General features: G+C 57.0%; 1 protein-coding gene across 1 annotated transcript in view; it reads right to left on the bottom strand.

Annotated features, from left to right (window-relative positions):
* The window catches only part of TMEM132E (transmembrane protein 132E), a gene marked incomplete at its 5' end in the record, with an annotated part of 51,873 nt that extends 28,955 nt beyond the window's left edge, over positions 1-22,918 (bottom strand). The window contains one exon of the mRNA XM_080679301.1: positions 21,310-22,918. Coding sequence (XP_080535427.1) covers positions 21,310-21,376 — 67 coding nt within the window. The remainder of the gene's footprint in view (positions 1-21,309) is intronic.
* Between the last annotated feature and the right edge of the window lie 1,413 nt (positions 22,919-24,331).

The raw sequence follows: 24,331 nt of genomic DNA, 5'->3' as shown, positions 1-24,331 counted from the left end.
AATGAGGCTGAGAAGGCAGTGTTCGGGGGCACAGGAACACCCAGGGGACAGAGCTGGGCAGAGGAGGACCAGCCACACCCCACATCAGGGAAGGAATGGCCCCCGAGGGCCCCCTGCAGGCTCCAGGCCAAGGTTTACTTGGCATCCCCGTGGGCCATCACTGTGTCCCCTGTCCCCTGGATGCCTGTGCAGGGGCAGGCATGGCACACACCCCCAATTTCCACGGGACCTGGCATGGCATGGAGGTGTATTAAATATGACCAGGACAGCAACGCTCGGCTGAGCCTCCGTGGGACACATCTGCGTGTGCTGGTGGGGAGCCATCTCCTTCCGGTGGGACCTCGCTGGGCCTCAGTCACCCCACCAGCCCCGCCCTGGGCCACTTCCAACCCTGCCAGCCTCTGCCCCAGGGCTCCAGGTGGTCTGGGAGTCTGTCACCCTCTAGCTTCCTGCGCCCGCCCACAGGCTGGGGAATCTGAGGTCGCAGCCTGAGATGCAATATGGCTTACCCTCCAAGGAAATGCCCCAGGAGATGACTGAGAGGCACTCCTCCATTGGTCACTACCCTGCACCCTGACCCTCGCCCAGCCCACTTCCTGTCAGCTGAGATGCAGCCACAGGATGACAGAGCAAGAGCCTAACCCTCGGAAACTGACGCAGGCCAGGGGGTCACCCCGGCAGGCCCAGCCCGCGGGGAAGCCGCTGGAGCTGGTCTGGGGTTTTGCAGCAGCAATTCTGGAAAGGTCTCCTGAGAGGTGACTCACATCTCTGCAACAGGCCCCTGCTTCCATCGGCTCAGACCTGCTTCCCCACTGCCCGCCCTGGCTGTGAACGACTCTGGTCACAAGGACGGGTGAAGGAAGCCGTCGGTGGGGCCTGAAAGGGGAGATGGACCAATTCCATGGTGGACACTGCCTCTGCCAGTGCACGGCTGCCCCATTCTCTTCTCTCCGACCTGCCCCAGAAACCACTGCCCCGGGCCATGCCCTCCCTCTGCTCTGAGCGTTAGGCCCAGGTGGGCTCCATGGGGATCAAATCTGAGCAGCCACCTCCTTCAGGGGACGCTGGGGGCACTGGATCTTCCTTGTCCCTGCCGTCTCCGATGTGGCCAAGTGGCCCACCTGCTCTCACTCTTCAGCACAGACACAGAGACGGAAGAGAGCGCCCCTCCCCTTGCACCCCTGCTTCTTCAGGGCAATCCATCACATGGGAGACCTGTAGGGTCCTGGCCCAACTTCCTCTGCAGGCCCTGCAGTGCTAGAGATGGGGGAACTGAGGCCCAGAGGAATCCAGGGGCCTGTCTGAGCTCACACAACTCAGGGTTCAGTCTGGGGATTGGCCTCTGACCCCACCCTCACCTAAAATGCTGCTTCCGCCCTTTTGTGGATGAGGCAGGCCCCGCCTCACTCGGCCTGCTCTAGAGACAGACAGGCCCCTGAGTCACACTGACTGGGAGCCATCCCCTCCCCAGAGGGCCCCTGGTTGCTAATCTGTGGAACGGGGATTAACCCTGCCTGACCTACCTTACAGGTCAGCCGTACAGGTCAGCCGGTCAGCCGTAGGGATGACAGCTGTGGAGCCCTGGGCAGCGCCATGGGAGGGGTCACAAGGTTAAGAATGTCCCTGAGCCGGGGGCTTTGGGAGAGGATTGGGGGAGACGCAGCCCTGTAGCCAGGGACCGCCTTCCTCGGAGGCCCCAGAGGGGCCAGAGCCATTACAGGAAAAGGACTTGCAGTCAGACAAAGACAAATTGGCTTAATTGACCCAAATTAGCAGCAGGGAGGGCCCCGGATGGCCCAGCTGCTGGTCCATTTAATCACTGTCACCCTGTGTGGTCAGGGAAGGCTGCCTCCCCCAAGGCCATCAGGGTCATCTCCCCTGTGAATGGCTGCCTCTCTGGAGTCCTCCCTCAGCAGGAAGTAGGGCTGGGCCTTTGGGGACAAGGACAGCCTCCGGGCAGAGGTCAGAGCTCCCTGCAGAGCTGAGCCTGGCTTCGGCAGACAGCCTGGTCTGGTGAGGGCAGTCCCGGGAGCCGGGGTCCCCCAGGGAGCCAGGGTCTCCCAAGCCCCTTATTCTGAGTTCAAAGGCTATCCCTTGGAGGCTGACCTTCAAAACCCCTCACAGGTGCTGCCCAACGCCTGCCCTTTCCGAGGCTCACGGAAGGGGGTGCCTTGCTGCCCAGGCATCAGGACCACTTCTGCTTCTCTCGGCTTTCCATGGTGTTCCCTAAGGACTGCGACGGTCCAATTGGGGTCTCCTGAAACCTTTAGACGGTGCAAGCCAGAGTCGTCCTTGGTCTCCGGCAGCTTCTGCCCAAACCCCACACTGTGAGAAGGCAGGAGGAACACTCTTCCCCACCTCAGACCCCTCCTGGTTTCTGCCTGCTCCCCGGTGGGGCCTGTCCCTGCCCCCTTCCCACAGCAAACACTGACAGAGCGCCCCCTGTGGGCTGGGCTGGGCCCAGGAGCTCCGGCTCAGGCGATCCCGTGGCCTCATGGCCTCCCGGTCACAGCTCCCAGTCGCCAGTGACATCTGTCATTTTCCCGCCTGGAATCTTTGCTCTGCCAGAGCTGAGGCCCTGTGAGAAGTGCCCTGACCCGCTGTGTGGGTCACAGCTTCAGCCGGAGCCCCCAGCTCTGCTGGCCACACTCCTCTGGCCCTTGAACTTAGGGGTCCACCTGCCCTAGACGCTGAACACACCAGGCTTTCTCTGGCTTTTCCCTGCTGCTTCTCCCCTCAAAACCACCACCACGTTCCTCTCTGCTTCTGCATAAATGCTCCTTGAGTTTCGATCTGGGTGTTGATGTTACACCTCTGTGCAGACCTGTGAGGCTGGAGTCCATGCCGGGTCGCGGAGGGCAGAACCACCTTGTTCTCTCGCTCCTCCCCCCTCCCTCTCCCTCTCCTTCTCCCCCACTTATAGATGGGCTGCTTATCAAACGCTTAGTGGAAACAGGCTATCAAAGCTTGGAAACGCATCTCAACACCTTTCTCTATAGAGACAATATTATCAGTAGTAGTTACATTCCCATCTAGCCCACCAAACAGACTTGCCCTATCATTCGCTCAATAAATGTTTCCTGAGTGCCTGCTCTGTGTATAATGAGACTGGGCAGTGGTTCTAAGAGTGTTACTTTGAGTTCTGGATCCCGAAACAGAGGTCTAAGTGAGAGCGAGAAAGATGAGGACATAGAACACGAAAAATAGTTTCTCTTCAAATCATTTAAAAATAGGTCAGGTCCATCACCAACACCTTGTCTCCACTCCTCCTCCTTCCCAGGGCTCCTTCCCTCTGACCCCCAGTGCCTCCAAGTCTCCCCTTCGCAGTGGGGCCCCCGGCAGTGGGATCCCCTCTAGGCCTGTCCCAGCTCTAAGAAGCTTTTTAAAATGTAGGCTTTCCAGGCCCCTCCCAGCCTTCCTAATTCAGCCGGTCTGGGTGGGGCCTGAGCAGGTAGTTCTTGCACCCCCCCCCCACCCACCCCCACTATGTTTAAATCTTGCTCTAGTAGTGTCTCAGCCACGGTTTCCCTTTAGAATCACTGGGAGCCTAGGCCACACATACCCCAGGCTAGTGAACTCAGAATCTCTAGGGCTGGGGCCAACACATCGGCATTTAAAAGAGAACTCTGCGTGCGCAGCCAAGAGCGAGAACCCCTGCCTGAAGTTGTTCTATTCTCACAGGAAGTCTTCCCTTTTGCGAGAAAGGGAATTCACAGGTTCCCCAAATGCATATCTGTTCTCTGCCCCCTCTCCCTTCCCCTCCGCATTGCACAGTGAGAGTGGCAGCTTCAGCCATTCTTTCTGTTTTGCTTTCTAATCCTCACCTGAGGATATTTTTCCATTGATTTTTAGAAAGAGTGGAAGGAAGAGACAGAGAAACATGGAGGTGAGAGAGACACATCGATTGGTTGTGTTTGCACACACCCCAACCAGGGCCGGGGATCGAGCCTGCAACCGAGGCACATGCCCTTGACCGGAATCAAACCTGAGACCCTTCAATCCCAAGGCCGACACTCTTTCCACTGACCCAAACCGGCTAGGGCAGCCTCAAGCCATTCTTTGAGGGTGTCAATAAAAATATATTTAAAAAAATAATAAAGAGACCCACTCTGGGCAGCCCAGGGAACCCCACTCTCCCATTCCTTGAAAGGTTTTGTTTAAGGCTTTCAATTTCCTTTTCTGCTTTTTAAAAATATTTTTTATTATTGATTTTAGAGAGGAAGAGAGAGGGAGAGAGAGATAGGAGCATCAATGATGAGAGAGAATCATTAACCGGCTGCCTCCTGCATGCCCCGCCACTGAGGATCGAGCCCACAACTCAGGCATGTGACCTGACCAGGAATCGAACCGTGACCTCCTGGTTCATAGACTGATACCCAACCACTGAGCCACGCCAGCGGGACAAGGCTTGCAATTTTCCACTGGGCTCCCTCCCTCCCTCCCTGTTTCTCCTGGGGACCCCTGTCCATGCCTCAATGGTGCCACTTACTTCCGTGTGCTGGGACCTGGACAGAGCAAGTGCCTGTGGGTCTGGAACGGTGGGTCATCTTGGGTCAATACAGTTGGCTGACTGTGACTACTGAGACTGAGGCTCCAGCAACAGGGGCTGCACTGGCCCCTGCGTCTCTTCCAGCTGCAGGGTCAGGAGTTCTGCGGGTCCCCACTCACTTCCCTGCCCTGGGAAAGCCCTGACCTGCTGGGCCGGGCGGGGGCCAGCCTGCATCCTACAGACTCAGGCTGATTCCCGCAGGCTCACATCTCCAACTTGGTGGAAGGTGGCTTCACATTTGTAACAATTATTCACTTAATTGGGTTCCAATTAAATCAGAGAGCAAGCGGAGGGCTGTGTCTGTGTTTGCTCTCGTCCTTCCTCCTCCTGCACATCAAAGGGCGTGCAGGCAGGATGAACATGGGCGTCTGGAACTATCCGCCCTCCGCCCTCCATCGGGGGTGGGCAGGGCTGACCTGAGGTGGCCCACCTGTGGCATCCTGAGCATGTCTCAGGCTTGCATTCTGTCAGGGGCTGGACTCATTCAAGGCTCCTCGGGGGAGCTGGGTGCCCAGCAAGAGCCAGTTCTTCTCATGGGCTTCACCTTCACTGGAAAACTCAGTGGGGACCCAGCAGAGCGGGGACAGAGAGGTGAAGAGACGGCCCCCATCGGGCAGCATTACCCAGACTCCCCATTTGCACACTGGAAGGGGCCTCAGGGATGGATTATGTGGACCAAGGGCTTGCCAGCTGGGCTCATTGGGGGTGTCTCCAGGGCTGCCAGGGGGTGACAGGAGAAAGTGAGACAGATGGGGCCTCAGGAAGATACCTCCACTCCATTCAACCAGCAACTCTGCTTTGATCTGCATCTTATATAACCTGTATTATATACAATTTTTGTATTATACATAACTTATGTATTAACTCTTATATATTACTAGAGGCCTGGTGCATGAAATTAATGCACTTGGGGGGGGGTGTCCCTCAGCCCAGCCTGCGCCCTCTCAACCTAACTGCTCTCCCCTGCTGGCCTGCTCGCCCTAACTGCTCTCCCCTGCCGGCCTGATCCCTCTAACTGCTCTCCCCTGCCAGCCTGATCCCTCTAACTGCTCTCCCCTGCTGGCCTGATCCCCCTAACTGCTCTCCCCTGCTGGCCTGATCCCCCTAACTGCTCTCCCCTGCTGGCCTGATCCCCCTAACTGCCTCTGCCTTGGTCCCGCCACCATGGCTTTGTCCGGAAGGACATCCGAAAGGCCCTCCGGAAGATGTCTAGTCTAATTAGTGTATTACCCTTTTATTAGTATAGATTATATATGGTGTATTTTCCTGGCCAAAAATAAAAAACACAAAACAAAACATGCATTGAATCCAATTCTGTCATATCTCAAAAAAGGAAACTGAGGCCCAAAAGAGGGAAGAGACTTGCTCACTTAGGGGTTAGGTTGCTAGGAGAAAAGTCTCCTGGCCATGACCTGTGGAGCCCCATGGGCAGGCAGTGAGGAGGAGGCTATGGGTAGAGACTATGGATGGAAGGATGACAGGCCAGGTTCTCACAGAGGCACCTCTCTGGAGTTGGTAGGGTCCTCCCACCTCTGACCTCTGCTCCCTCGGAGGGGCCCTTCTCTGGCCCACACTGGAAAGAGCCCAAGAGGCCATGAAGATGGTCAGGGGCTGAGGCTGGGTCACGTCCATGGGGCCCCAGCCGGCCCTTTGGCTGGATGCCGTACCCCAAGGAGAACCAGGTCCATGTCTGGGGGCCCCGGTCCCAGGATTGCCTCAAAAGGGGCTAAATCTGAAGAAGGACACGTTTCCAGTCAGTGTCTGGCACACAGTAGGTATTTGGAAAGCTTTAGTGGGGAACCTTTTTTTCTGCCAAGGGCCATTTGGATATTTATAAGTCATTCACAGGCCATAGAAAACTATGAACTTAAAAATTAGCCTGCTATATTTGCTCAAACACTTAACTTGCCCCTAATGCTTTGGCAGGGCCAGACCAAATGATTTCACGGGCCTTACCTTATATGGCCCGTGGGCTGGACGTTCCCCACCCCTGCTTCAGTAGAATGAACGAACGAACGAATGAATGAATGAATGAATGAATGTTTGATTGAATCAGTGAAAGATCTCAGTCTAGGAATTAGGACCCAGATTTCTAATCTGAGGTGAAGGGAACGAGGCTCTGGGGGTGGAAGGGTGGGGGACTGGTTGCAGAACAAGGAAAGAGAATCAGAGGGGCTTCTGAGTGTCCCCTGCAGTCCTGCCGGGAGAGAACCCCCTGTCTGATGAGGAAGGCACACTCTCCCCTGGGAGAGTCTCCAGTCTGGTAGGGGGAGGGGAGAGGAAAGGGAAAATGTTGCTACCGCGAGGAGCTCCCTGTCTGATGGGGATGCACCCGACTTGGGCAGCCTCCTGCCTGAGCACTCCATGAGTGCCCCCCTGTCCTGGGTTGGGAGCAGAGGGGTCACGTGTCTGAGTGCGCGGTGGGAAGGAGCTAGAGCTCCGGCTAGGCAGGAGGAGAGCCATTGACATTCCAGTCAGGCAGCCAGTCACTGACTTATTATTATTTCTTTCTTTTTCTTTTTTTCTTTGGAGCTACTTAGAGCAATTTACAGAAATCATTTAGGGGCCGTTTAGGGAGAAGAGAAAAGATGAAGACTTTTAAAGGCAAGGCCCGGGGATGGCTTTATGCAGATGGGCTTTGCAGGGACAGGGAGAAGGAGAACCTGGTTTCTGAGGGTGTGGGAGGGGCCCGAGGCCTGCAGAGCGCTGGTCTGACCAATCTGGTGGGGAGACTGAGACAACAGCCAGGGGCTGAGGAAAAGGGATGTGCAGGGAGTGCATGCTGGGCAGAGGCTGAGACACAGGAGGAGGAAAGCTGGTCGTTTCGTGCCGCGGTTTCCCCTTTGTAATGGGGGCACCCGATGGGTGAGTTGACGACACAAGGATCAAGCTGAATGGGTGTGATGCTCCCTGTACGACACTGGGGGCTGGAGATGGATGGGCCTTGGGACCTAGAGCCACAGAGTCAGGAGGTTAGGGCCCAGGAGGAGTGGAAGACACAGTGTCCGGGGCCAGAGTCCCACTCTGCCTTTTCCCATCTGTGACCTGAGCCAGAGGCGTAGCACTAGTGGGGTAGCAATGGCATCTTCTATCTATTGGGTATCAGTGGTTCACAGCAATTTTGGCAGTGGTTGCTGCAAAATGACAGGACGCCACAACTGCCCCTCTCCGAAGTCCGGGTGAGGCCAGTCGCTTGCATCCTAGCCCACGTCAGTGTCTATGGCAGGGGTGGGCAAACTTTTTTGACTCGAGGGCCACAATGGGTTCTTAAACTGGACCGGAGGGTCGGAACAAAGGCATGGATGGAGTGTTTGTGTGAACTAATATAAATTCAAAGTAAAGGAGCGGAGGAGAGAGCAAGAGAACCGGATAGAACAGCCGGATCCGGCCCGCGGGCCGTAGTTTGCCCAAGGCTGGTCTATGGCATCACTAACCACGCCCTTGCTGTTGCACGACCCGTGTTTGTCACAGTGCTTGGCCTGGCATTCAAAAACATGCGCTGAATGAAACTATAGCTGCCTTTTATTGAGCATTTATCACAAGCCGGGCACTGCTCCCAAGTACATGGCATGCGTTGATTTGTCTATGCATGACAACAAACCCTATGAGGAAGATGCACTCCTCCCATTTTATAGATGTGGAAACTGAGCCACAAGGCCAGTAAAGTAATTTTCCCAAGCCCACAAGGCTAGGATATGGCAGAGGCGTGTGAGAATGAATGAATGAATGAATAAATGAATGGGTCCCTGTCACTCATTTAGCTCTCATATCTCTTTTCCCAGTGGCTCCCTGGGTGGAAAGGTGAGAGGAGGGGAAGGAGCAATCTTTTTATTCATTCACTGCAGCCCAGGGGTGGGGCATAGAGCAGTGAACGACACCGACGTGGCCCCTGCTCTCAGGGGCTTCCTTCCCAGTGGGGCGGTGGTGTCAATCATGGACAAGAAGACACATAACATACAACATGTCAGGTGAAGGAACACGAAGCAGGTGAGGGGGCAGGGATCTTTTGGACTGGGCCACTCGGGTAAGATGCTTTTAAGTGGTGACCTGAAGGCAATGGGGAGGGGGGCAAGTCATGCTTATTTGGGGGGAAATGCCAGGCAGAGATGCAACAAGGTCCAAGTTCCCAAGGCTCAGGGCCTGGCCTGGGCGAGGACAGCCAAGAGGACAGTGTGGCCTGAGTGGAGCAGGCCAGAGGGAATACCGTCAGAGAGGCATTGCCGGGAAAAGGGACAGATCACGTGGCCTTGCCAGCCACCGTGACGTGAGGACTTGACTTTCATTCTCCGAGAGGTGGAGGGTTCTGAGCAGGAGGCTGACTTCATCTGACCCACGGTTTACAAGATTTGCGGGCAGAGCGGGAGGGAAAGCGGCATGAATGGGAGTCGCCACGGCCAACATGAATCATGCCAGGGCTGGGGAGGAGCCGAGCAGGGAATCTCCAAGGAGAGTGGCCCTGCTCACGGGCCTCGGAGCACTGGCTCCAGGCCCCTGGACACCTTGCCCTGCGTGTCCAGGATGGTGGCCACTTGTCACACGTGGCCGCCTAGCAACTGACATGGGGCCAGTTGGAATGGCGATGTGCTAGAACGCAGCTATAAAATGCACAAGGGATTTTGAAGATTTAATGTAACGTTTTTTAAAATGTAAAGTATCTCATTAATGCCGATTACATGCTGAAATAATCTTTTGGATCTATTGGTTAAAATGTATTATTAAAATTTCACTTCACCGGTTTCTTTTTTACTTTTTCTCATGAGGTAACTAGGAAAACTTAAATTACATAGGGGGCTCATGGTATATTTCTGTTGGACAGGACTGACCCAGCTCAGTAAACCCATCTTTCAAAGACAGGGACAGTCCACTGCAGCGGGAGGAAAGGACTGGTCTGAGGCCACACAGTTGGCTGAGAGATCGAACAGCCGGGAGCAGAGAATCCCCGAGGCAGAGGAAGAACGTGGTGGGAGGCTGGGGAGTCCAGGGCCCTCTGGGTGGATCGGGTAGTGAGAGGTGACTCTTCGAGGTCACAGTGAATAAATGGTTACAGTGACCATGCACAGAGTTCTGATGGAGCCACGGGTGCATAACTCAGTTACCTGGCCCCCACAGGGTGGGCGTGCTTTCCTCCTATTATTTGCAGATCGGGACTCTGAGACTGTGGAGGGAGAGGAGTCAGCTCAGGGACCAGGGTCTCCACGCCCTTTCGGGCTGCAGGATGGATCAGAGCACGTGTGTCAGGGATGCCCAGGCTCCATGTCAGGGACACCATAGAAGCCTGGACCTAATTCTGGCAATGGTGTGGCCTGCCTAGGGGAGGCGGGGTCACCAATCTTACGGTGTACAGGCAGCCTTTCTGCCCACCTTGAGGGCTGCCGGAGATGCAAATATTGGGAAGCCGTAGCCTCGCCAGCCTGTACAATTCGGGCACTGCATTGCCGTGGGGCCAGCTGCTGGACCCAGAATGCCTCCTCCACCCGGGGCTGGAGAGGCACTGGGCGTGGGGGCCGTGCCTGTGGCTGCCTTCCTGGGAAGGGAAAGAGGGGGGAAGACAGAGCGGGGACAGGGGCCGGCAGCTGGCCACAGCTGTTCTTAAAACAAGCAGCATGTTGCTAGGAGGCATTGAGGGTGAGAAAAATCAGACCCTAAACAAAGCAGAACAACCCAAGCAGCAGCACACAGCTCTCCGGGAAGCCTTTGGCGCTGTCTTAAATGTGCTTCCAGGCAGCGAGGCCTGGCTCCCGGCAGAAAGGAAGGAAATAAGAAACCACCGTGTGTACTGAGCCCTGGGCCCTTGCGCACACACTGTGGTATCTCATGCCTGCAGCAGTCCAGCCCGGGAGAGATGATGCCGGGACGCCCATTCAGCCGATGGAAGCTGAGGCGCAGGAAGACCCGCCAGGCAGGGCTCCCAGGTCACCCAGCGACACTGCAGCACGGCTGGGAGTCCAACCTACATTTGTGCAACTTGAAACCCCACCACCATCCCCACACGGCTCTCCAGGAGCTCAAACGCTGACATTGACCTCCAAGTAGGTTGGACCCCTCAGCCTCTGGCTGCCAGTGGGGGTGAGGCGGGGCCTCTCCTACTAGTGAGGGAGAGCTTGTCTCTCTGTTCTGGCCCTCGGCCACTTTCCCCAGGACTCCTGACAGCACCATAAAGTCCCCCGAGGGGGTCAGCACTGGCTGTGTGCGGTAGACAAGTCCCCTCCGCGCCCTGAGCCTTCGCTGCTAAAATAACAAAGACAGCTCCAAAGACTGAGCCTTACGCTGCAGGCTCTGCACCTCACATTTGCCATGCAATCTCCCAGAGGCGGAAGCCAAGGAGCAGGAAAGAGAAGTCAGGGCCCTGGTGGAATCTCTGTGACTTCGAGTGCTCATTCCCCCTCCCTAGAGCCCTCACTCCCAGACCAGCTGCTGCACCAGCTTCCTTCAACATTGCCCCAGTCTGCAAATTGCCCCAAACCAAGTCTGCACTGAGAACCCTGCCTGGATCTTGCCACTCCCTCCCTCTGTAACACTCAGAGGCTCCCAGTACTCCATGAACGGTAGAGTCGAAGTTCTGAGACGTGTTAAGAAATTATCCAGGTAATGAATTACCAACCGTGCACCCTGCATTTAGCCCCCTGCTACTGCTTTATAGGCAGCCTTGCTCTCGCCCCGCTGGACTTAGAGCTGGTAGGCTAGAGACCAGTTTTGCCTTGCGTTTCTGTCTTCCCCAGGGGGTCAGACACACGGTAGATGCTGACTTATTCGTCTTCAGAGACAGAATTCTCTAACCTGGTTAAGGCCTCCCACAGTGGCGCCTCCTCCATGAAGCCTCCCCAAATCTCTTGAACAATTATGAGACTTTTCTTGCTCCACACACTCTGTGTCCTTTCCAACGTGCTTGTGACTGCATTTTATCACAATATGTGCAGACGTGGCTCATTTCCGCAGGACACCACCTTAGAAGCTCCTCATGAGACAAGTACCGTGTACTAAGAATGAAGAAAACATGGTCTGTACTAAGTGTCTGGCATGTACTAATAATATAAATAACACTAATACTGACAGGTGTTGTTTTTGGAGACTTAATAGGGCCAGATACTATCCTACATAATAAAAGCCTAATATGCAAATCGACCGGACAGCGGAACAACTGGTCATTATGATGCACACTGACCACCAGGGGGCAGACGCTCAATGCAGGAGCTGCCCCCAGCCCGCAGGCCCCAGGCCAGCCAAGGCGGTGCCAGCAGGGAGCCCCCCCGATTGCCCTGCTGGTTGCCCTGCAGAGGGAGGCGACTGGCGGTGGCAGTGGGAGGTGGGGCTGGTGAGCGGGTAGCACCAGGCCAGCCAAGGCGGATGCCAATGGGGAACCCCCAATTGCCCCACCAGTCACCCCACAGATCAGCCCTGATCGCCAGCCAGGCCTAGGGACCCTACCCATGCATGTATTTCATGCACTGGGTCTCTAGTTCTAAATATTTGACATGAAATAATGACTCATTAGATCATCACAACACCTTATAAGTTGGGTATGTTTATAATCATTTGCAGATGAGGAAACTGAGGCACAGAATGGTTAAGTAACTTGAGCAAAATCACACAGGAAGTGATGAAGCCCAGCAGTTTGGTTTTAGAGCCGAGTGCAGGGAAAGGGCGAGGAGGAGAGCTGTGAGCATCAGGACCATGCTGAAACAGAGCAGTTGACTGCTGGCTCCCAGGGAATGATTTCTGGTGCCCAGCAGAGGGCGTGGCACATAGTAGGTGCTCAGTTAATAGAAGGAACTATTAAGATAACTAGATAGTTTAATAGCTGCTCCAACATAGGTGTGTGGTCAGTGGGTGCTTGCGGGGGGTGGGGGGGGGTCCCAAGGAGGAAGGCTGCAGTGCCCGAGTGGGGAGCCCAGTCCTCTGCACTACGCCAGTCCCCTCTGCTTCTCTCCCCACCCCCTCCCTCAGCTCCAGCTCCTTTCCCCAGTGTTTCAGACCTCTCATGCACGGGGCTGGCGGCTGGCAGTTTTTCTCCTGCTGAAAACAGCCCCAGAAAATTGAGATCATTTCTCTGCTGTGTTGGCAGCTGAGAAAATGGCAATTTTTCCTATTTCCAATCCAAGAGTTCCTTCCTATTGGACAAAGGCCCTATACACCTGCCTTTCCCCACAGGGCAAGGGAGGGTGTGGGTTGTCTGGGGCAGGTCACCTCCTCGGTTAAGAGGCATGGGCTGCAGTGGTCCTGTGGTGGCAGGTGGCTGGTGGTGGGAGGAGGGGGCCGCCATCTGAGCACCTGCAGACATAAGACAGGGACAGGCAGAGAGGTCAAAGCAATAGGTAAGCCAGGTCGCTGCCAGGCGCTCGGGGATCCAGGGAAATTGGACTTTGCATTCCCTGAGCACAACAGCCTGTCATACGCCCCAAGTCAGAGTGGTATAAGATCACTGCCCAAGCTAGTGCATGAAACCCCCACCCCCTCACCCCCATAGTGCGTTTCATGTAAAGGTAGATACTTCGTTAAAAAATCGGAATCACCCAGCCGGTGTGGCTCAGTGGTTGAGTGCTGACCTATGAACCAGGAGGTCATGGGTTGGTTTCCCAGTCAGGGCACATGCCTGGGTTGTGGGCTCGATCCCCAGTAGGAGGTGTGCAGGAGGCAGCCGACCAATGATTCTCTCTTATCAGTGATGTTTCTCTCTCTCTCTCGCTCCCTTCCTCTCTGAAATCAATAAAAATACGTTTTAAACAAAAACAGAGTCTGCCGAGGAAACGGAGGATGGCTAGGTGTCCCGTACGCCCCAGCTGAGATGAGGACATGAATCTGGCCCCGGTCGCAGAAGCGATGGTGGGGCTTGAGCAAGAAGTGGCTGTGGAGGCACCTGGCGCTGCAGCCCCATTTCACAGACAGGAGGCCCCGCCCACGGAAGACACCTGGGCGGCCACACAGCCTTGCCAATCCTTGGGTGGCCTCTGCTGCAGTCTGCTTCCTCTGCACCCCAATCCTGCCTGCCATGGGTGGCCATGGGGTGGCGGGAAGGCAGCCACAGCCGGGACTGTGAGGAGCAAGGAGCTGAAGAGACAGACAGAGGTCCCTCCCTGTGGCACTGGGGGCCAGTCCCCATCCCTGTGGACTCTGCAGCTCTGCAAGCCTGCAGCTGCGGGTCAGCTCAGGTCACTCCTACTCCAAACCCTGCTATGGCTCCCCCCTGCATCAGCCCACAAGTCAATGTCTTACCAGGGCCTCCCTCCCCCACCCCATCTCCCCCGACCCTCCCCATCCACACTGTGCTCCAGCCCCTCTGGCCTCCTTGCTGTACCTTGAAAGGTTAAGCCCACTCCTGCCCCAGGGCTGGTCCTTCTGTAATATTCGGGTATTTGCTTAGCTTGTTCCCTCCCCTCCTTCGAGTCTGCTTAATGACACTTAACTGCACATTCATTTTAATACTGCATAATCCCTCCCAACTCTCTCTCTCTCCAATTCCCAATTCCTCTTACCTCGCTTTTTTTTCTCTCCTTATTTTCCTTAGTACTTTTTGCCTTCTAACATATTATATAATTGACTTATGGAATATATTTATTATTTACTGTCTGCTCTCCCCCACCCCACAGGAACATAGGCTCATGAGTGCAGGGATTTTGTGGTACTCACAGATTAGGACCAGTGCCTGGCCCATAGTAAGTGCTAACTGAACACTTGTTGAGTGACAGGGAAGGTGTACAAGTACGTGTGCATGTGCGCATTTACCAACTCCTCTGACACAGCATTAAATGCCCACTTTATTCCAGACATCCCAGTGGCAGGGAAGAATCTCACACCTCCCAGGTCCACGTGAGCCGACAGCCAGCAGAGAGGTCAGGCAGCACAGTTGCACACAGGGCAAATCACCAAGGAGTTGCAAGCGGTAGTTGGTTCGTCTGAGAATCAGGGTGGGCTTCCAGGAGGAAATGTGGATACCCTCCGGCCTGAAGGCTGCGTAGGCCATGGGGGTGGAAGAGTGTTATGGTTGGAGGGAACAGCATGTACATGGAAAGGAGTATGACGCGTTCAGGCACCGGAAGAAGCCTAGAGAGCAAGGGGGCGAGAGGCTCGAGATGAGACTGGATAGATCATGGGGTCAGATGGGGGGGGGGGCTTCGCTTGTGTGTGCCTGTCTGTCCAAGTCTGTGCTGTTCCTTGTATGTGCGAGGCAGAGAGAGGTGACAAGATGACTTCCATAGGCAGGGTCAGAAAACCTCACTTTCAGAGCTGGTGCGGCCAGAACTCTGCTGAGCCTCAGCTTTGCCTTCTGTAAAATGGGATCACCATCGCTGCCTTCACCGAGTGGCTGCTGTGAGAATCAAATGGGATCGTGGTTCTGAACTCCAAAGAACCGTTAGAACTCTCAAGCATGTCATATCCGCGTGTGCCCACAACTGTGTGGGAGTGCCTGTGAGTGTGCGCCTGTGCCGTCAGCTCCCACCGACACCGTCTCCTGCCATGACAAGTCTGCAGCATTATCTGTACCAAGCCATCAAACATACACTCGCTTCTGGCCAAAGCCAGGCTCTCCAACAGCCCTGGGGGCTGGAGGAAGCAGGGGTGGGGAGAGGCCTGCAAGGTGGGGTCCTATAACTTCTGGACAAAGGTGGTCAACTTTGGTGAGAGCTGGGCTGTGCCTCCTTAGTCAGACTGGGGCCTCTCTGAAGATGACATTCTGTCTCTTGTCATTCTGGGCACTCCCTGGGGGCAGAAACCATATTACACCCCCCCACCCCCACCACCACCTCTTCTCCCTCAGAAAAGCAGAGAATGTCCCTCAGTGTAACTGTGGCTGAATCTGTCTAAGGGCCGGCCACCTCTGGGGTGTGTTTCCCGGGAGAAGTTCAGGGTTGAGGGTGTCCTGGCTGCCTGTTCTCTCTCACGGCCAGGGGTCTGCCCTGTGGGGTCTGATGCTGTTCAGACCTGGATTCTTGGATGGAGATGCCTCTGAGAACCGGGACCATTTTGAGTGTCGTCCCATTTATCCAGGTGACCCTGGACCCTGCTCTCCCAGCTCTGAGGGTCCTGAGAGATGGGCCGAGGAAACAGAGATAAGCTGAGAGATTCCGCCAGAAAGCACGCAACCTGCCCACGCCTCTGTTTTGAACTGAACGGGAAAAACCATTTAAGAGAAGGGTGTGATCAGTTGCCCATCTGCACAGGTCAAAAAGGTGTGAGTGACAGTGTAGCAGGAAGGATTCGAGTTTGATAAAAAGCAGAACTTTTCAAAGGTAGATAATTATCTAGATAATAATTCAGGCAAAAGGGATTTTCTTCAATGACATATTCTACCTTTTTTTATTTTTGCACTGAATTAGTCATTCTTGCATTCATTCATTCATGCAACAAACATTGAATAATCCAGGTAATTGCTTCCATTTTCCACTTCATCCTGCTGGGCTGTCTGTCAGCCAGCAGGCCTGGAGCGAAGATGTGTGTGCGTGTGTGTGTGTATGTGTGTGTGTGTGTGTGTGTGTGTGTGTGTGTGTGTGTGTGTTGGGGGTGATTCAAGAGGAAGAGGAGCTGAAAGAGGCAAACAGGAAAGGAGACATGACTCCCGTGTCCCTAGAGGAGCGTGTCCCCTCTGTTACTGCACTGGCCTCACCTGTCTCAGTACCCACCTCTCCCTCCCCCCTCTATTTGTCCTCCAGAAACAGGTGCAAACTAGCAGAGTGGTACTCCCTGATACACTGCCTCATCCCTGGGGACCGCTGGAGTATGGCACAGCCAGCCGAATTGATGATAAGGAGGCCCACTTTTCATTTACAAACACAAAGAAGAAAAATAGAAAAAAAAATTATTTTAAGAAAGCACACACAACTGATTCATTAATCTCTTACCAACAGTCTGTACTGAGCACTGGCAGAGAAGAAGTAAGGAAGACCCTGGGGAGGGAATGGGGAGGAAGAATCGTCTCCACTTCTTAGCATCTGCTGTGTGCATCATCAGTGGAGGGGGCATGGGTGTAGGGCAGACAAACATAAAGGAGGTGACGAGAGGCTTCACCTTAAAGCTGAGGACACTATCACTGAGCAACAGAGTTGGTAGGGCGCTTGGCAGAGGAGGAAAAGACTCAGAGAGGGAGGTGATTTTCCTGGGGCTACACAGCAAGTTGACAAAGTCATGATTTGAACCCCTGTTTCTTGTATCCTGGGGACTCCCGATTTCAAACTGCCTTGAATTTCAGAATCGAGGACTTTTTCTCATTTCCTCAACTGGACTTCAAGCTATAAGGGAGCTGAAGATCTGTTCCTGAACCCCTCCATGTCCCCTCTTGGCAAGTGCTTGGCAAGGCTTATTAAAGCTACTGCTGACTGATTATCTCCCTTGCCTGGGCCCAAGACTAGACTGAGGCCAGAGCACATCTTGGCATGAAGTTTTAGAGAGAGGAAATAACAGAGGTGGTGGAATCTCTGTTGAGGGGTCCAGAGCGGACCCTCAGTCCATCAGGAACCCCCTTTGAGCTCTGGTACTGGTCCTAATTCCAGAACCAACTGGCAGGATGATGTCAGCCAGTCCCTGCCCCCCTTTTCTCTCGTGCCCATTTCTTCATCTACACGAGGGTGGACCTCGTTCCGTTTCAGCCTTGTGGATGGACATCATTATACATAGAACAACAAAGCAAGATCCTCTCCCCAACACACATACCCTGTCCTTGGTGGGTGGGCAGACCCTGCTGGTTGGAGCTGGTGCCTCTCGGGGTCTCAGTTTCTATAGCATCACGAGCACTCGTTACCAATCTCAGGCCTGGGGTCTATCGGTTCCAGACAGGCCCCCAGTGAGGGCTGAGGAGATGCCCGCCCTGCTATTCCAGAGTGGCCGTACCTCCTCCAGCCAAGCACCAAGTTTATAGCACATCCCCACCTACTGGTCTTAAACATTACAAAGCTGTGTTGTGGCGAAGGGCTCTGTGTGGCCAGAAAGATGTGTGTGTGTGTGTGTGTGTGTGTGTGTGTGTGTGTGTGTGTGTGTTGGGAGTGGGGGTGGGAGTGGGGGTGGGGGTGGGGGCAAGCATCATTCCTCACTCCAGCTGGGAGAGAGCTGTCCACAGCCCAATGCTGACCCAGACCTCCTTCTGTGTGTCCCTCCTGCATCTCCAAGGAGCCCAGAGCTCAGGGAATCAGGGGGACACGCAAAGCATAGACACAACGTGGAGGAGAAACTCGAGCTTGCCAGGCTGGTGAGGACACATGAGTCTGCGATCATGTATTCAGAGCACCATGGGACACTACATTCGTAGCCTATGGAGCTGTGTTATAACATGTCACCCTAGAGACGTGTAACCTGTGTGGGCCACTCAAGGGGCGTGGCATGGCCCTGCCCCATTCCATCCCATTGTTCTCTTCCTGGTGTCTCTGCCTGCCTCCCCCTTCCCCCCTCTTCTGCCCCACACCCCAGAGCGCCCTTTTCAATGGACACTGGGAGGGCCCCCCAATATACAGAGTTGTCTTCCCACCCCATTCATTTCTTCTCAGCATCTATTATGTGTCAAACCCTGCAGAGTGAGGCAAAAACCAAAAGGACATGCCTCCTGCCCTAAATGCGAGTTTGTGAGGATCCTGTAGAAATATGCCCACACACCCTTCACACACAGGCACTGCAGCCCGTGAGGAGTGCTGCAAAGGCAGCATGAAGGCCGAGGCAGCGCTGGAAAGAGGTCAATTACTTCTGCTGGAGGGATGGGGCCTGCTGGTGAGAAGCTAAGGAGTAATCCAGGCAGACTCCCTGGAGGAGATGATGTTGGAGTTGGCCTTTGAAGGCTAGGTAAGAATTTCTGGAGGCCGGGTATTCCAGATGGAGGGTGTGGTGGTGCGAAAGCAGAGAGACAGGACGGTGAGGAGCGTGCTCTCGTATAAGATGCAGGGAGGACAGAGGGAGGGCAGTACCACAGAAGTGAAGAGGTGGCTGGATACAAAATCATAAAGGGCCTTGGATGCTGGGGGGTCGGGGGCAAGGAGTGTATCTGTCTCCTATAGGCTGTGGGGAGCCAGTGAAGGTTACTGAATAGGGGGCTGACACAATCAACTCTCCAACAGGTTTAATCACCACCCCCCCCCCAAACTCCTATTCAAACTGAATATGGAGCAGAGAGTGTCCTCAAAGACCAGACGCAGGAAAGTGGCTTTCTCAGATGTCATCTGGTGGAAGCCTGGAGCCTAGGAGCAGGTTAGGGGCTGTCACCCCACAGGCTGAGCTGGCCCCTGAAAGGGAGTGGGGTTCGGTATCTGCCCAGCAGTACTGGCAGAAAGTGAGAAGGCGAGGGATGGGCCAGAGGCCACGTTGATGGTGGAAGACAGGGAACATGAGGGAGGCAGCCCAAGGTCACCCAGCCCTGTGGCGCCAGAGTTAGACAGAAACCCAGGCTATTTGGCTCCCAGTCCGGCTGTGTGGTCAGAACCTTCCGCCTGACAGACACACAAAAAAACTGCAACTGCTCCCACACCCCAGCATCTTCAAAGAGCCCGGAACTCCCAACCAAGAGTTAGCCTGAGTGAGAATAAATCCTTACCCCTTTCCTGGATAGAGGGACGGTTTGGGTGGGGGGGTGCTAGGCAGCCCTGAAAGAGGAAGGCCCAGGGGAAATGGGGTTTGGGGAGGAGGGATTTCAGTGATTCTGGCCATATCCATTTGGGGAGGGTCCCCAAACTTTCAGAATCTTCTGGTACTCTTCCTTGAGGAAGGGGAGACTGAGGCATGGGATGGGGACTCAGGGAAGGAGTTTGGAAAGGGTGCCAGATAATCAGGAGGGGGGAATGCCTGCTCCGTGGGGGACCCCCACCCCACCTCCTCAAATCGCTTCTTACTGATCATCAGCCAACCCTGGGCCATGCAGGTACCAGGCACTGGCTGCGTGCAAGGACAGAGGAGGATCAGCCCACGGCTCTGCCGCCACCAGTGCAGGCCTAAGAGGGCACAGAGGAGACATCTAAGGAGGACACGAGGCGGATTGCCCCACTCCAAGAGAAGCAGCGCCAGGGCAGCAAGGTAGGATTCTGGCAGGTGAGGGCGGAGAAAGGCTAGTTAGTAACAGGACGAGGACTCAGGAAGGTGGGCGGTGGGAACCTAGGAAGAGCATTTGAGCTACCTGGTGGGTGGGGGGGGAGCGGGGCAGGGGCGGCCATGGTCAGCTATCAGAAGGAAACTCTGGCAGCCAGATGCAGAAGTGGGGCAGAACCACGCCTAGACCCAGGCCCGAGCTCAGTGTCCTCCTGCCAGGTGCCCAAATCCCCTGCTTGCCAAGCTCCAGGGCACAGACATGCAGACCCATCCTTCCTGCCCAGCCCTTCCCCACCCTCAGCCTTGCAAATTTCAGGTTCCCAGCTGCACACACACACATGAACCACCTCTCTCGCCCATGCTGTTCTGCCCCATTCTTCTGATACAGGAACTGAGAGGTTGGCTGGGTCTGGTGAAATGAACACAAACCAGCTCCCAGGATGGAAGAAGCTATCCACCCGCAAAGGAAGGCCAGCGGGCTCCCCATCCCTCCAAGCTTCAGGACCCTAGATACCCAGAGCCATACCTTTCCTTAAGCTCTCAACCTTGAGAGCAGCGCCTTGGTCCGGGTAAGAGCCGTTGGTTAGAGACCTTGGGTGCCCTCACCCTGAGCCTAGGCAGGCTCTTAGGGACAGGGCAGGTGTGGGCTGCAGCGGAGTAGACACATCAAGGGTCCCCCAACGCGGAGAGCCCACTGCCCCCCCCCCCACCCAAGCCTCTCTCCAGCCTGTCTAGGTTCACCCCTCAGCGAGGGGCAACGACCCCCCCCCCCCCCACACACACACACACACTCCCTGCTGGTTAGGGAAACGTGTCCCAGGCCTGTTGGTTTCTTGTTGGGAGGAAGGAGCGGGTTTCTCTTCTCCATTCTCCTCCTTCCCCAGCTAGCTCTCTCCCTCTCCCTTCAGTCTGAGCCCCTCGCCTCCTGGAGCGCCTCCAGCTTGCGGAAGGCCCGTCGGATCCGAGTTCCCATTTCCGGGGGGCTGTTCAGAGACCCTCTGTCCCCCACCCGTATCCCTGCCGTCCCACTGCCCAAACGCGCCAACCCGGCCCCTCCTTCTCCCACACCTTTTACCACGGAGCCCGGGGCGAGCCTGGGGAGCAGACGCAACAGATTGCAGAACGCGAGAGCGCGGATCCCGCTCGCTCCACCCGCTGCCGGCAGCCCGCAGCCCGCCGCCCTGGCCTGCGCCGGCCGCCTAGACCCCCTCCCTCCGGGCTCGGCTAAGCCGGCCATTTAGATGCAGCTCACAAGACGGCGGTGGGCGAGCCGCCGCGGCTCCCGAGCCCCAGCAGTCCACTTCCTTTCTCGGGGACGCCGCAGGAAGCGAGGCGGCGGGCGGCGCGGCCCCGCACCAGCCTGCCAGCCAGGGGCGAGGGGAGACACGGTCCCCGCGGACCCCAACGGCCCCCCACCCCGCTGGCTGTGGGGGAGGGAGGGACGGGGGGGGGCGGCTCAGACACGATTTAGTGGATCCCTCGGATCCCTATAGATTTCCGTGGGTGGACACGCCCCCGGACACTCGGGTTTGGACCCTTCTTACTAATCTGGAACGGATTGGAGTGATTCCCCAACCCCCGTATTCCTGGGCAGGGCTCGGTCCCCAGGGTGGGGCTGGACTCCTCCGCTCCCGCCAAAGCGCTCGGGGGCTGGAGGTAACTCGAGCTGCGAGTCCGGGGATGGGGGTTCGCCTTTCTCCAGTCTCCTCTGCGCCCCTCCAGAGGCGACCACCGCATCATCACCCGCGAGTCCGCGCCGCGACACTTACCGAGGGCGAGCAGCACTGAGAGGCAGAGCAGGGCGGCGCCGCCGCGGCGCAACATCCTCGGGGCCATGGCCAAGGCGGGAGTGGGGGGCGGCCGAGGGGGCAACAGTCGACGACGACTCGGCCCCCTGTCTGGTCTTGGTCACCTCCGACTCAGGACTGCCGTGGCGCCCCGCTGTCTCTGCTAAGGCTCTGGGGCCAGGGAGTGCAATTCAGGGGCAGTTTGAGGGAAGGGGGCGTCCCAGGCGCCGCCGGCTACACCCTCGAGCCGGTGGGGGCGGGCGCAGCTCCCGGCGGGAGGAGCCTTCGCCTCCCGGCTGGTGCCCCCTGCAGGCTCTGCGCGGCCAGGGGGGAACCGCACGTGCGGGCCGGGGCCCCGCGGCCGCTGGCTTCTCGGGACTGCCTAGAGCCGAGGGCTTGATCCCCAAGCCGCGCGGTCCAGCTCGAATCCGAACTCGCGCGAGGGTGCAGATTTCCAACACAAGCCCCAATTTTTTCGGTTTTGGTAGTATGCTCACATGGATAGCGCGGCTTCCTTCCTCCACGCGCCCTGCAGCAGCTCCAGCATACAAATCCTAGGTTAGGTGCAAATGGATGATTTCTTTCGCAAAGAAAGAGAAAATCTGGGCAACTTTAATCCAGCTGGAGAAGGAAAAGTTTCCATGTAGTGCCGAGACCGGCGATGCGGTCTCCACCAGCCTACGCGACGCCGCCGGGACTGAATGCCTGAGGCGGGCGGGCGGCCAGCGGCTTGTCCCCTCGTAGAGCTCGAGGCAGGGTTCCAGCGCGCTCTCCAGCCTCGCCCAGGGCCGGGGCTGCACACCGGCCGGCTCAGCGCCGCCTGCCCGGGCCGCGGCTCCGCCGCTGGAGCGAGGGTGGCGCGGCCGGAACAGGCTGCCCCATGGAGATGGGGCTTGGAGAAGCGGGGGAGAGGGAAAGCCTGACCCGAGCCCTGCCCGCCTGGGGCGCCGACGCCAGCCTCCTGGTCGTAAACGTAGTGGGATGGAGAGGGGCTCGGCCCGCCGCCGCAGCTCCCGGCTGCCCCCCTCTGCTCCCAGGTCTCGCTGTCTCAGCAAATGGGCGCACTGCTCCACCTTGCTCCTCGCCTTCCCCGGGGAGACCTGCACAAACCTTGAACTTTTCCGGGGTTCAGAATGTACGACGTCTCCTTCTCCCCGCCGTCCCCGCCCTGCCCCCCGGACGCCCGATCGCCCACTGTCTCGGTGCTGCCGGGCATCGGCGCGCTCTCTCGGAGTCAGTTGGGGCGAGCGTAGCGCTGCGCCAGCCCGGGCTGCGGGCAGCGAGACCTGGGCGTCACGCCAGGGGCTGGGGCACCCGGCGCCCGCGCAGCCCTCGGCCAGGGCGGTGGCAGCTGGTATCTACGGGGCCGAGCGGAGAGGAGGTGCTGGCAGGGGGGCCGGCTCCCCATGGACGTGTGTGGGGGGCGAAGAATCAAGGAGCAAAAAGGAAGTGGAGGTGGGGGGAGCTACAGTAGTACGAAGCAGCCGCCGCCGCCTCGGCGCTCGCGCCGGCTGCTCCGCCGTAAATGACTCGAGAGAGACACACACTCGCGCTCGCCCGCCCTCCTCCCGCGTCCGGGACTCAGAGCCCACCCTGGCGGTAGCGGGCGCCGAGCCGGGCGCGCTCGTTCTCTCCCTCCTCCCAGATTCCCCGTGGTCACGTGGCCCCGGAGCGCGCGGCCCACGACTCGCGCAACGCGGAGACACCCCTCTTTTTAGTCCCCCCTCCCCTGTCCACGTGTCCATTCCGCATTCCAGGCCTGGGGGCGCGCGTGGCTCCTTAATGAGACTCCGGCAAGGGCCGACCTCGCGATTCCGCTCGCCCCTGTTTTATGTTTTATTTTTCCTCCCCAGTGCAGGCTAGCGCTGGGGCCCGAGTGGGCCGGCTGCGGTGGCTGCGTTTCCCTCGGGTAGAAGCCGCTGTAGCCACCGGCGTCCTTTTGAAACGGATGCACGCTCCCAGCCGGCGCCAGAGGTGTTTTACAGCCGCTCTGCCTGAGGCGCGGGTAGGGGGCACCCTACCCCCACCCCCAGAGTCTGCGTGGGGCTTTTGCGGGCCACTGGATGGGGATCAGCCGAACTGCGGCGCCCAGTCCCGCTCTGGCCACACAGCTTCCTTTGGGGATGGGTCCTGGGGTGCAGCTAGGGGAAAACCCCCTCGGCTGCTGGGGAAGGGGGTGGGTGGAGAGGAGGGAAGTACCTTCCCACAGGTTGTTTTGCAGGCCCTGCCCCTCTTGCAGACTCACCCAGGCACCTGCTGCGAGGGGACGGGGGGGGGGGGGGGGGGGGGGTGATGGGTGGCGTTCTTTCCCACCATCAGGCCCATTCCATTAGAGCGCAACTCAGATCAGACCCGACAAGTCAACTGTCAAACGTCAGCCAGGCATGGAATCAATGGCAATGATTTTACAGCATCCTTGGGCATCATGGCTCAACACCCAAGGGCCGGGTCTCAATCCCACACTACTCTGGAGGGACAGGGTCTTCAATCCTATGGACATAAGCCTTGGGGGTGGGGTGAGGCTCTTGAGGATTTGCACTCCACCAGACTGACTGGGGAGCGAGGTAGTTCAGAGCAAGGCCCGCTGGGGGCTCAGTCTCTGTCCCCCATCTGCCTCCCTGGGACCTAGACTTCTTGACCCTGTGAGTTTCCTGATCATCCAGTGAAGTGGCATTTTCTTTTTGAAAATGGGCCTGGGCGGTTCCTGGAAGCCTCCCTCCTCCCTGGCTTCGTGCAATTGCTGCCTCTGCTTGTGTGCTGGGGCCTGCGGAGAGCCCGGCTTTCTCCCCTCCCCCATGCCACATCTGTCTGGAGCTGGGAGGTGCAGCGTGGAGAGGGCTGGCCGGCTCTTGGACGCCCTGGGGATGGAAGGTGCTGGAGTCATCAAGGAAGATGATTCTCATTAGACTCCTAATGCCTGATGGCAATTAATATCACCCTTGGGCTTATTAACTACCCCAGTGAGAGGGAAGCTAGCAGTCAGGCTGTGTGTGGGAGAAGCCAC

This window comes from Plecotus auritus, assembly GCF_963455305.1.
Source record: "Plecotus auritus genome assembly, chromosome: 7".
NCBI lineage: Eukaryota > Metazoa > Chordata > Mammalia > Chiroptera > Vespertilionidae > Plecotus > Plecotus auritus.
Note: the sequence above shows the minus strand (reverse complement) of the source record. Positions and strands in the feature narration are given on the sequence as shown.